The sequence below is a fragment of the Copadichromis virginalis genome, linkage group LG3, assembly GCF_057382275.1.
Source record: "Copadichromis virginalis isolate Kocher_CV1m ecotype Utaka linkage group LG3, C_Virginalis_male_GT1.1, whole genome shotgun sequence".
In the NCBI taxonomy this organism is placed as follows: domain Eukaryota; kingdom Metazoa; phylum Chordata; class Actinopteri; order Cichliformes; family Cichlidae; genus Copadichromis; species Copadichromis virginalis.
The window spans coordinates 17,473,092-17,486,816 of NC_140620.1; the positions used below are offsets into that span (position 1 = coordinate 17,473,092).

General features: G+C 38.6%; 1 protein-coding gene across 2 annotated transcripts; it reads left to right on the forward strand.

The window, feature by feature from the left end:
- Nucleotides 1-11,801, forward strand: LOC146713127 (NLR family CARD domain-containing protein 3-like). 2 transcript variants are annotated; one of them, XM_085452273.1, is made up of 10 exons: nucleotides 1-56; nucleotides 454-556; nucleotides 925-1,038; nucleotides 1,701-1,814; nucleotides 3,063-3,175; nucleotides 3,338-5,111; nucleotides 7,648-7,818; nucleotides 9,295-9,468; nucleotides 10,004-10,038; nucleotides 10,505-11,801. In XM_085452273.1, exons 2-9 carry the CDS (start codon nucleotides 483-485, stop codon nucleotides 10,023-10,025), a joined length of 2,556 nt encoding a protein of 851 aa, XP_085308399.1. In that variant the 5' UTR covers nucleotides 1-56; nucleotides 454-482; the 3' UTR covers nucleotides 10,026-10,038; nucleotides 10,505-11,801. The 2 variants fall into 2 exon arrangements, with proteins under 2 accessions (XP_085308399.1, XP_085308400.1); XM_085452274.1 differs by lacking the exons at nucleotides 9,295-9,468; nucleotides 10,004-10,038; nucleotides 10,505-11,801 and having other exon boundaries at nucleotides 6,542-7,715.
- Nucleotides 11,802-13,725: the final 1,924 nt, after the last annotated feature.

Sequence of the window (13,725 nt, forward strand, 5' to 3'; positions counted from 1 at the left end):
AGTATTTGAAACAAAGTCCGGACTCTGTTTTTACAAAGCAGGAGGACGAAAACAAGGTGAGTTTTTTTGTGCATTAATGTGTTGTCAGAATGATTGGTTCCTGAATGGAAATAAGATATGAGTGTTTCTCAAGTTTGAACAAAAGCTCTAAAAGCTCTTTTGGTCCATTTTGGTACTTGAGTTTGTGACACTAAAAATAAATATGACACAAAAAATTAACTTTTGGTCAAATTGATGGACAGGACATCGTCATTCTTTTTCTGCCTCTCTGCTGTCTCTATGCAATGGAGGGTCTACTGGGTTTATTGTAGACTTGAATGTGTGTATCTCTGTTTGTTTATTTCTGTGTTGTATTTCCTGTTCTGCAAGTCATGGGTTTCTATATTTCTATGTTGAGGATTTTTGTCCCACACTCGCAGTCAGTGTTGCTGATTTTGCTCAAACTCTCTAAAGGTGTGAAGGAGTTTCCAGCATCCAGCAGTATGTCCATGAAGAATGATAATTCTCGAGATTATCCTCCTCTCTTCAGTCATGAACCTATCCACTCAGGCACAAAGTAAGATACTGTTTCTGTGAGTTCTACTTCAGTAGATCCAATGATAAAAATTTTTATATTACACATTTAGTATTTTACCAGTTTATTTCAAGGATTTGTGATTCCAGATGAATGAAAAAAAACTGTTCCAAAAAAACAAACAAAAAAACCCTAAAAGAAAACCAAACTAAAAAAATATTAACTAGGGATTCAAAATCAGTTTAAAAAAATGACCCTGTTTCCAGCTCCTGATATAACTAGCACAGTAGTTTTGAGAACATCCAGTGCTTCAGCTTCATGAATCTGACAGAGAAAGAAGCTGCCTAATGGCCAACAACACAAAGATATAGAGCAACAACATGTGCTTGATTCTGTGTTTGTGTTTCCAGACATCAGCAATACAGAACAGAGTTTCCAGGATCCAGCTCCATGTCCATGAAGAGTGACAACTCTAGAAATTATCCTCCATTCTTCAGTCATGAACCTGGAACCTCAGGCACAACGTAAGAGTTTGCTTCTGCAGTAAACTGAACTGAAGATGATTTTGGATTTTACAGTCTTTCATATTATTTTAAAGGGGTTTGTGGGAGTGGAGTCACTGAATTATCATTAACCCCCTCAGGAGCAGGTTAAGTTTGAAATTATGAATCAGTATATATAAAATGACTGCTTTTGGAAGAAGTATTGCTCTTGAAATTAAAGACACCGTTCTCTAATGATCAAGGTCCTCCACTTCTGTCCTCCATGATTATTTTCAGAATAGGTTAAATTTTATTAACATATCAGCTGGTTTCAAGTCACTCTGAATAAAACTCTTAACCATCTCACAGCTTCACTTAAGTTTTTATGTTTGTTTTCCCACACTTCTACTCACACAGTAGCTGTGTTGCTCTTAGTCTTTACTATGTGTTTTGCCTGTTTTTTTTTTCTTTTTTTGTCCTTGAAATTTTGTAATTTTTTCTTCCCTTGTAAAATAACTGTTTTCATAGAGTACACTTATATAGCAACCCAAAACCATTTACGTGAACATGCTGGTACAGTAGTTTTGAGAACATCCAGTGCTTCGCCCCTATGAAATTGACACTAAGAGAGAAGCTTCTTAATGGCCAACAGAAGGAACATGCACATCAACAGTGGTGTTGTCATTCCATGTTTTTATTTCCAGACGTCAGCAACGGAATGGAGAGTTTCCAGGATCCAGCTCCATGTCCATGAAGAGTGACAACTCTAGAAATTATCCTCCATTCTTCAGTCATGAACCTGGAACCTCAGGCAAAATGTAAGAGACTGCTTCTGCAGTAAACTAAACTGAAGAGGAGTTCAGATTTTATAGTCTTTAATATTTATTTTACATGGTGTCAGCTCTTCCTATTACAATGCATAGTGGTATTTTTCTGCAGGTAATTTGTGTAGCAATTTAAATAAAAAAGTATCGATAATGGCTCATTTCCTAAGACAATCTTCAAGTGTTTTTTTTCCAAAACACACTTTCTGTAGGAGTATTCACTGACTATGTCTTTTGGTGTTGAGTAATATAGCTTCGTTTTTAGCCGACTTCACAGTATGGTCTCTTCACCAGTCTCTCCTGTACTTTTCTGCCCAGTCTTTCAGATGTTTTGTTACTCCCCATTTATGAATAAAGATTCTTCCATTAAATGTAATAAATTTAAATGAAAACTAAATATACAATTTTTTAAAGATCTATGTAAAATGTTCTGTGATTTGGGGAAGAAAAGGCTAAAATTTATACTAGCTTGTTTCTAGTCTTTGTATTTGCAAGTTTCAACCAGCTCACATATTCATATAAAGTTGTTTTTTTCAGCTCAATTTCCACTGACACAGCAATTGTGTTGCTGTCATTCTGCATTATGTTTCAACCTCCTAATATTTTTCCTATGAACTTTTGTAGTTTTATCTTCCTTCATACTCCATTCCCTACACCACACCTTTCATGTGAATGAGTTTGTAACATCGACTGAAGAACCCTGATTTAGCATAGCAACTTGGTTAACCAGCTTTGCATGAGTACTCATTGTGCTTACCAATGTAAGGATTAGCGAATGCAGGCGAAGGAAAGATATCTTCAATTTATAATAGAATAAAACTATACAGAAATCAAAACTAATGAAAATCAACTAAAGATTCAAAGTGATTTAAAAGAATAGTCCTAGGTACTTCAAACATCAAGTAAAATACTATTTGTCCAGAACTGAGCTGGTGGTCAGATCTCACCACAAAGAATTATTTTTTTGCCTTTTTTTTAACTAATTAATTTCACATTTGCCTCAAAGTTTATATTATTTCTGCAATTGGCAAAAAAAAAAAAAAAGTGATTTCCACAATAAACTACAACAAACCTTCTGGAGTTCAAAGATGAGAAGAAATTAAACATACTTAGGGAAACAGACTAGGTGTACAGTGAGAGAAATAAAGATTTTTCTGGAAGCCAGTGCCACTAATAAACTTAGATATTTCTTTACTTTACTGCTTTTATTCGGTCAGAATAAATGGTTCTTGGTGTCCACAGAGAAAGAAAAAGGGCAGAGTTGCTGCCCTACTGTGCTTCGTGTCATGAAGTCCTGAAGGATTCATCAAGAAACTCCTCATGTCCCCAGTGTGGAGAAAGGTCCAGAATCAGAGGTAATCTGCAGACAGCCAGTCAGAGAAGCTGTGTACAAAGAAAGACCTGACATCTTTCTGCTAATGAACTCATTTTTGGAAAACTGGACTCCCTATTGTTTTGCTAAGACATTAAAGAGTTTTCTTGCTCTTTATTTTTCTTGTTTTTCTCACTGTCAACAGATCTGCGTCTGCAGAAAGTTTCTGATGCACTAAAGGTCAATCTGAGGAGAAGATGTGAACGAGTAACTGAAGGACCTGAAAAATCAGGAAGTGGAACCCTCCTCCACAGGATCTACACTGAGCTCTATATCATAGAGGGACAGAATAAAGAATTTTGCTTCCAACATGAGGTGTGGCAGGTGGAAAGCACCTGTAAGAAGATCCCCTGTGAAACACCAATCAGCTGCCAGGACATATTTAAAACCTTTCCTGACCAACAGAGACCCATCAGAGTGGTTCTGACATATGGTGTTGCTGGCATTGGAAAAACCTTCTTGGTGCAGAAGTTCACTCTGGACTGGGCAGAGGGCTTAGAAAACCAACACATCAGTGTGGTGGTTCTGCTTTCATTCAGAGAGCTGAACTTGGTCAGAGATGAGCAGTACAGTCTCCTGGAGCTGATCCATGATTTCTATCCAACATTACAGAAGGTCACAGCAGAGAAGCTCACTGTGTGTAATCTTTTGTTCATCTTTGATGGCCTGGATGAAAGCAGACTTTTGTTAAATTTCAACAACAGGAAGCTTGTGTCTGATGTCACACAGAAGTCAACCATCAGTGAGCTGCTGACAAATCTCATCGAGGGGAATCTGCTTCCCTCTGCTCTCATCTGGATAACTTCCCGACCCGCAGCAGCCAGTCAGATTCCTCCTAAATGTGTTGACAGGATGACAGAAGTTCGAGGCTTCACTGATACTCAGAAGGAGGAGTACTTCAGGAGAAGATTCAGAGATGAAGCATTCTCCAGCAGAATTATCTCCCACTTGAAAACATCCAGGAGCCTTTACATCATGTGTGGAATCCCAGTCTACTGCTGGATCACTGCTACAGTTCTGGAGCACATGTTGACTACAGAGGAGAGAGCAGAGCTGCCCAAGACCCTGACTGACATGTACTCACACTTCCTGCTGGTTCAGACAAAGAAAAATCACAAGTACCATACGGGGAAAGAGATGAGACGAATAGAGCTCAGCAGTGCTGACAGGGAGGTTCTTCTGAAGCTGGGGAAGCTAGCATTTGAACATCTGCAGAAAAAGAACATCCTGTTCTACCAAGAAGACTTGGAGCAGTGTGGTCTGGGTGTGACAGAGGCCTCGGTGTACTCAGGAGTTTGTACAGAGATCTTCAAAAGAGAGTCTGTGATCTTCCAGAAACCAGTTTACTGCTTTGTTCATCTGAGCATTCAGGAGTTTCTGGCTGCAGTCTACATGTTCCACTGTTACACCAACAGGAAGACAGAGGTGCTGCAGGACTTCCTGAGTGAGGACATCTCATCTCTGGAAGATTTTCTGATAAGAGCCATGGAGAAATTCTTCCTAATAGAGAACGGCCACCTGGAACTGTTTATTCGCTTCCTTCATGGCCTCTCCTTGAAGTCCAACCAGAGACTCTTAAGAGGTTTGCTGGGTCAGACAAAGAGCAGTCCACAAACCATCCAGAGAGTCATCAACAACCTGAAGGAGATTAAAACTTATGACAAGTGTCCTAACAGAACTATCAACATTTTCCACTGTCTAATGGAGATGAATGATCTCTCAGTACATCAGGAGATCCAAGACTTCCTGAAGTCACAGAACAAATCAAAGAAGGAACTATCTGGAATTCAGTGCTCGGGTCTGGCATATATGTTTCTCGTGTCAGATGTTTTGGATGAGTTGGACCTGGTGAACTACAATACATCACAGGAGGGACGGCAAAGACTAATTGCAGCTGTGAAGAACTGCAGAAAGGCTCGGTGAGTCCAGATGTGAATAACATTATAAATCACTGTACATTAGTAGGTTAGTTCTTAAATTATTCTGACTAAAACCTACTTGTTATTCTTATTACACTGTTCCAGTGATTCATCAGAGACATGAGATATCAGTTGTGGGCAGAGATGGGCAGTAACGCGTTACTTGTAACGCGTTACTGTAATCTGATTACTTTTTTCAAGTAACGAGTAAAGTAAGGGATTACTATTGCAAAATCGGTAATTAGATTACCGTTACTTTCCCGTAGGAACGCTGCGTTACTGCGTTACTAAAACCGTGATTTTTTTTGCGAGAATGTCTCATGACAGTGACGTCAGCAAGTGCGACGTTGGTGACAGCAGCTGTGTGCAGATCAACAATGGATAATATATCGAGTGCGGGAGAGAGTATGAGCGTGCAGCGTTTAAAGTGTGGAAGTACTGACCTTACTTTGAGTTTGATTCCATAAAAAGTGACAAAAACATTAGCGTCCATCGTGCGTGGGAAGAAAACTTCTTTTTACAGCGAAAAAAACCCCTAAACTTCTGAGCAAGCACCGAGTAGCTACGACGTGATGGGAAACTCACAGAGACACTCGCGCGGATTCTTCAACTGACCGCAGCACACCTGCACCAGGGTAACCCTCCGCCTACCCTGCTCCTGCTTTACAGGTGAAAATAGAGCAAAAGGACCGCTGAGTCTTTGACTTTATTTATTTTCTGCTGTGTTTTACTTGCATCTGTTTGAAAGAGTGAGTGAAAACACAAAAAATATTTTATTTTATGTGCTGGAATGTGTAGAAAATAGGTTTAAATGTTAAACTAATTTATTCAAGTCAGAGAATGTTGCATATAATTAAATGTTTTGCTTGATGCATAAAGTTAAAAGATTAAAACTGATAAAACAAGTTTTAAAAAGAGACTCATTTGATTACATTTTGTATGATGGATTATGTAGAAAAAGTAGAATTGGGCTGAAAGATCTATCACTTTATCACCTCTTCAGGTTGTAAATCGTGTTTTTAAAAAGTAACTAAGTAACTAAGTAATTAATTACTTTTGAAAATAAGTAATCAGTAAAGTAACGGGATTACTTTTTTGGGGGAGTAATCAGTAATTAGTTACTGATTACTTTTTTCAAGTAACTTGACCAACACTGGTTGTGGGGTGGTACAGAATAACTGTGACATATGACTGTTTTGTAAATACTTGTACAAAAAAAAAAAACACTTAAAGAATTGCCCGAATTTTAATATAAATAGTAATGTATACTTTCTTTCCTTTCTAAATTTGCACATGGGTTTTTGAACTTCATGATTTATTTTTCCATTTCAAGGTCTAGAAATAGTTCAATAAACACGTTTCTGGTTTTCACCATTAAAAAACTTACTTTTTAACCTCACAGATTTTTTGTTTTTTGTTTGGGATTTTAGGTCCAATATATTAACACTGTCATGGGCCGTGGTGCGCGGGCACGAAAGGATCCAGGCGCAGACTCCGAGCTAACAGAAAGACACTTTATTGAAACAACGAAAGGCGACCCGGGGAAATTAGAGAGCAAAACAGAAACTAAAAACCCGGGGAAACAATGACACGAGGAAGCCGGGATCGGGACGGCGGGGGGCTGCAATAGAAAGGGGAGATGATTACTAGGGAGCCAGGAAGCGGGGAAAACATATCAGGACTGAGTTAGAGTAGGGGCTTACGATAGAACGGGACCGTGGGAGGTCGGGAGGGAAGTGTGGCAGTCCGTGGGGGTAGGAAGTCCGTGGGAATGGCGAGTGGGCCAGGTGAGCACCGCGAGATCCAGTTGAGCCGGAGGACAGGCAGGTAGCAGACGCCGAGTAGAAACCTGGACAGAAGTAGGCAGGTTAAACAAAGTTCCAAGCAGAAGAGAATGCACACTTTTCGTGGAAGTCCACTGTGGGGATGACTAACGGACTGGCGTGGAGCATCCGTCAGCGCCGGATTAAGTGGATCTCCATGTAATCACCGTGATGGAGAGCAGGTGTGCTGGTGATGGCCCAGCCCGGGGGTGTGGCTACCCGAGCATCACGCATTCCACAGACACAGGACCACGGACCATGACAAACACTGTATTTCAAAGTGGAAAAATAAAAAAAAAAACTGTCTGTAAGGTCAGACATCTGAGGTTGTGTTGAAAAAAACTGTGTCCACTTAAAGTAAGCTAAATCATTTTTAAGGTAATAAAAAGGAAAAATCAAAAGTAGTCAGAAACATCCAGTTAAACCTTGACCACATAAGGTTAAGGAGTTGGTGCTAGATCACATTACACTGGATAACCACATGGAAGCCTGACTGGAACCCTTTGTCTGCACATTAAATCAAAATAAAAAATAAAAAAAAAATTGTGGGTCTGACAGAGACTGAGGTAATTAACTTTTTGTGTCAAACAAACACTTCAGTGGGAACACTGATGTGAAGAGAAAGTGTCCAGTTGTTTTTTGACAAGTGCATGAAGTAAACATAATGTGACTTTTTCATAATGACATATTTTCTAACACATATGTCAACACAGACTTCATGATGTTTGGCTCTCAGAGAACCACTGTAAAACTCTGACCTCAGCTCTGATGTCCAACCCCTCCCATCTGAGAGAGCTGCACCTGAGTTCAATCAACCTGGAGGATTCAGCAGAGACACTGTTTGCTAGTCTTGGGCAACCAAACTGCAGACTGGAGACACTCAGGTCAGTTAACTGAATCTGTTGTTATTTCTCAAGGTCTTTCAATAGTTTTAACTACAAAGTTCAAACTATACCCATAACTATAAACTATAAAAGCACTTATAATAATGGAAAACCCTACACTAAGGTACAGCAATGTAATAATCTTCACCTCAACATTGCACCAGTAAGTAACCTGGGTCAGCTCTAGTCTGGTGTCCTAAGTGGGACAACTGGAAATGTGAAGGGGACAATGTGGGTAAGACAAAGATCAGAGTTTAGAGCAGCCGACTAATAGCCTGCAGGTTGCTGAGTTGAGTGCTGTTGCACAGCTAATGACATTGTAAACTTCCTAAACAGGACAGTGTGCTTTTAAGCACAGTAGGGCTATTCAGCATGGATGCTAAGTAAAGAAAATCCCAGGGTAAATGAAGTGATAAAGTTTCGCAACCCTTGCACTTGTTGAAGAACTCAAATTTGGATGCTTCATTCAATCTATTCAATCCACTTTCAGAATCAGATTGATGAAGTGAACATTGATATCACAGATATATTTTAATGTTCTTAAAGCATGGATTCTCCATGACATTTTAGGCTGTGCAAACTGTATGTTTTGTTATTATTTTTTATTTGTGCTAAAAAAAAAAATCACAATGGGAAAAAACATAATTTAAAACCAGTATGGAGAACTTTTTTGTGTGTTCTTTTTCTTTTGATCTATTTACCAGTTTTATGTTCTAGGAGTCTTGAAATGATTGTGAATCTTGTCAAAAAATGCTATGAGTGGCTGGCAATTCTCTCGCTATGGACAAAACACAAAAGCAATTCTAGCCAATTGGAGCTTGGTTATTTATAATCAGTCTAGAGAGGTGATTGTGCTGCTGAATGTTGCAAGTTGTTGCACTTAGCATTAATCTATTTGCTGAAGTCTGTAAATTAGATGCTTACTTGATTTTTGTAAGCTTGTGTAATAAGTCTCTAGAAGCATTTGGTCGGGCTTTTGCTGTGACTGCTCCGAAACTGTGGAAAAAACTGCCTTTACATATCACAACCTCGCCAACACGGATTCTTTTAAAAGACGTCTAAAGACCCATTTTTACTCCTTGGCTTTCAAGTCGGTTTGAGGCTGTCATTATTTTATTCTTATAATTTTGTTATCCTTGACTTTACTTTCCTTTTAAATTTTATCTGATTATTCAGTTGTACAGTACTTTGGTCAACAGTTGTTGTTTTTAAAGTAATATATAAATAAGATTGATTTGATTTGATTTATTCTGATATTAAAAAACACTATTTAATCCAACATGCGATTAATGTGTTGGGATGAATATGTGTTTGGATGGTATGCTGATAACTGGATGATATATGCAGGAGACTGACATGATGATAATCATGTATTATGTTCAAAAAAACTAATTCATTAGGACATAATAATGCTAAGCTTAAAACATCAGATTACATTACCAATAATTTTTTCTACATGTTCTAATCTTTATTCAGATTTGAGAATTGCAGTTTGTCAGAGATCAGCTGTGCTGCTCTGGTCCGGGCTCTGAAGTCCAACCCCCCCTATCTGAAACATGTGGCTCTAATAGGAGACAACCTGCAGGAATCAGGAATGAAACAACTGTGTGATTACCTGGAGAGTCCACACTGTAGACTGGAGACCTTAAGGTCAGTTAACTCCACAACTGAGGAACAAAATACATTTCTTTAAATTTTGTTTATCAGTGTGACTATCATTCATTCTGAGTCTGCAGAGCAAACAAAGCAAAAGACTAAGGAGCACATGGTGCACATTAAACAATATTCACAGCATTTAGAATCTAATAATGCTGAATTGCACATTAAAAAATATGGTTCATTAAAATACAAGCCCGTTCAGATCCCTGTTGGCATGCATTTCACAAGGGCTATGGTTATGTGCTGGAAATGTTATTTCTAACACATTCATAATAGCAAGCTGCTCACTTCTTACTGAATCCACACCTCCCACAAGTGGCAGATCAGAAACAGTTTAACACAAAAAGTGAGTTTATTTCAAAGGCAAATCCTGCTAGTGGCTTTGTATATAGTCCTTTTTAATATTATTTGTTTAGTATTACTTCTTTTTCTGCATCTTTTCTGGACAAGGCTGTCATATAACAAAGGTTTAACATTTCATTTTCTTGCAAGCTTTTCTTGATCCTATCACACTGTGTTCCTACAGGCTGACCTCTACTTTGCTTTAGATGCTGTACTGGGGTGAGTATTGCTCAGATCTTTTAGTGGGATTAATTTATGTATTTTCACATTCATAGTAATTTTAGGATAACTCTTTTTATTTATAAATTTCATTCCAAGGTCTAATATATAATTGATACCTTGCATTAGTGTGGATGTTTTTTTTCTGCACAAAGCTTTCGAAGACTGGTTTTCTTTGATGGATCTATGCAAGATTTCACTATTTGGTGAATATAACTCAAAAGACTCCATTCTCTTCATTAATTGGTAATTGCTTCTATTGGTATTAGTGAGTTTTCAGTCTGCATTGACTGTAGCTGTTTAAATCCTTCTTTTTGGTGTTCTCAAAAATGTTCTTTTCAATGATGATGTTTTAAATGCACCCCATCAGTGTGTGAATAAAAATACAGTAAAACTTTTGGTGTCCTTTAAGGAAGTGAAGAGTACGCAACAATCATTTTAAGACAAATCTTTTACTTTTGAACAGATCGAGGCACGCAGTGACGTCTGCAGAGGGATTCTTTAAGTCAAAGACTGACTCTACCCAGACTTCCTGAATCTGTTCCAGAAGGAACAAAGACAGTGTGGCCTTAACTTCAGTGTCAAGCTTTGACTTATTGATACGCGTTTGAGAAACTACTGAAATTCTCTTCAGTAGATGGATTACAAGACAGAGGGGAAATACTTTGACCCCAGACTGTGCCAGTGTCATTTTCACTTCAGCTGCTGCTGTTTGCCTTTACTTTCTGGATGACTCTAATAACTCCAGTGGATGTGTCAATACTGGCATACTCACATTCCTAGAAATAAGGACTGTGCCTTGAAGAGTCATTAAACTTTGGATTAAGTGCTGGAATATGTTATTTGCACTACTGATCACTTATTTTTTGCCTCTCTCCTGAGTTGAATGTTGCTTTTGAAGTACTATGGCTGCTCTTTAACTGGTCTTGGAGCTAAAAGCCAGGCATTGCTTGGCCAGTCCTACTTTATTATTTTGCTATGGAACTTTGTAGTAATTTTAATGTTGCATGTTTATGGTGTTCTCTAGAGCTCCAGCAGTGTGTTTTTCAGTGCTGTGTTATATTACAGTTCAATCAAGTTTGTGTCATGTTGAAGTGGCAATCCAGTTTTGTAATCGTGCAACAAAGAGAAAATACAGGTACTTGGTTAAAGAAGTATTGTGCAGTAAAAAATAAAGTATTCACACCACTTAAGTTGTTCTACATTTTGCCATGTTAGCCTGGGGCAGTAGGGTGGTTAGCATTATTATCTTACAGAAGGTCTATCATGTCATGTGACCCTTCTGTCTGGAGTTTGCGTGTTTCTCCCACAGTCAAAAGATTTGCAATTAGTGGGGCTCGGTTTATTGGTGTGAATGTAAGTGTGAATGGTTGTCTGTGTTAGCCATGCAACAGACTGGCGATGTAGCCAGGGTGTACCCTGCCTTTCACCCCAATGCAGCTGGGATAGGCCCTGTGCAATGCTGATTATGATAAGTGGAAGAGAATGGATCAATGTAATCCTGTCTACAATTACAACTACTTCGTAGCTAGATTTGTGCTGTGACATACACTGTCAAACATGGGAACCTATCAAATCATAATAAATCACACCATTTCTAATAAACTGAATTTACCACAAGTGGACTCCAAGTTGTAGGAACATCTGGCAGGTGATCACCAGAAACAGGGTGCAGCTGAGCTCAATTCTGAGTGTCATGGTAAAAACTGTAAATACTTCAATACAATTCAATACATGTTTTATTTTAGGAACACACACACACACATACATGTGCAACAATTTCAAGAATGTTTTTGCTTGAATTTTTTCTCCCGTTGTCAATAGTGTGTAGAATTGTAAGGTGAAAAATGAATTCAGTGGAACAGAAGGAAATCCATCACTAAATCTTTTTTGCGGTAATGAGGCATTCAGGACTCTCTGCAGATTATTTTAACTGTGGACTTGAGCAAAATCAACAGAGGAAACTCACTTGATGTTAAATATCTCTGCTCTGAACTTAAACTTTTTGTGTTCACTCGACCAAGACTAAAAGGAAGCTGGCTACACTACACAGCTGCTCTGAAAGGACTGCAGTCCCTGCTGCTCTTTATACTGGATTTCCTACATCAGGAGCTGCTCTGAGAGCAGCTCCACTGTCACACAGTGCAGAGTCCAGCATCATCCCCTTTGTGTCACTCAGAATCTGACAAAGGGTCAATCGATGTATGCGGACTGCTCTGCTGCTGCTCTGTCCTTCTCACACTCTTTGTAGACACACTGCGACTCCTCCACACCTTCTCCTTCACACCCATATCCTCTACCTCTATTTTTACTTCATCTTTTAATTCAATTAAATATTCCAAAGCCAGAATGATCCTGCAGATTATTGCTATTCATGACACAACAACATATACAATCATGTAAAGAACGCAAAAGTGCTTCACTGTCTGTGAACTATTGTAAAAGCGGCAGTTACTACTGCATTGCTTTGTGTTGCAGCACCACCCTGTGGAATGATAACAAATTTCAGTTGTTTTTTACTGAAAGATAGACCAATTCCACAAGAATTAAATAAAACATATACATATGGTTAAAGTCAGAGTTTTCTTCGTAATTGTGATTGACTCAAAGGTTTCTTAAAGGTGCCAGTCACCTCTCTTCACAGAGAAGTCGATCAAAAGATATGAACAACATGTGTTTGTCCCACATAACACATATATTAAAACAAAACTAAACTAAACACACAAATAAAAAAGCACATTTCACATATTTTCAGAAAGACTGAAACTAGTCAGCATGTGGCTAAAATGCAGCCTGTCCCTACCTCTAAGTGGCAATTTGTTAGAAATCAGCAGGTTTTACAGTTGCAGCTCCTTTGCTGTAACTTCTAGTTTCACCAGTAGGGGGCGTTTTTATTTTTTTTATTTTTTAATTCCATTTCACGCTATATGGTAGGGTGACAATATTTTGATTTCTAAAAAAAAGAAGACACTTGGCCCAGTCATGAAGAACTCTGTGTCCTCTGGATTCCCATATACTTGTTTGGCGTTCACCTAGGGACCAATTTTGACCCGAGGACACCACAAGGGGTTTACAGGGTGCCTTCTTTGTGCGGTTAATGGACGGTGAAATGAAAGAAATGTCATATAGGCTTTTACATGTCAACAAGGGAAAAATAAACCTTAAAAACCTCTGGAATTAAATAAGGGCACAGAAATAAGATCTCATCTGTATGAGAAAAATTACCAGTACCAAGACTGTACGGGGGAAATTTCTTTTGCAGTTCGTTTGAAAAGCTGCAGTTGCGCTTTGGTAACCTTTCAAACATCATCAGGCGCGCTGCACACGCTGTCTGTCCCGTTTGTAACAACCACTCACAAAGCAGCTGCTCGGGGATGATGTCACACATATGGGTCCTCTGTAGACCTATAGGAAAACCCTGACATTTTCATTAAACATGTATGATTTAATTTCTTTTATTAAATCATACATGTTAGATTTAAACATTGTGTGAATATTTGCTTAGTCATTCTCACGAAGCACTAAAGTTCTCAGACAAGATCTGGGCTCTGTGCCACTGTTGAATTCCCCGCCTGTACAAACAATGACAGCACATAAGCAGACACACACACGCACACACACAAAATCATTAGATTTGTCAGAAGATCAGGTATTAGAACCATTTCATTACATTAACTGTATTTCTCA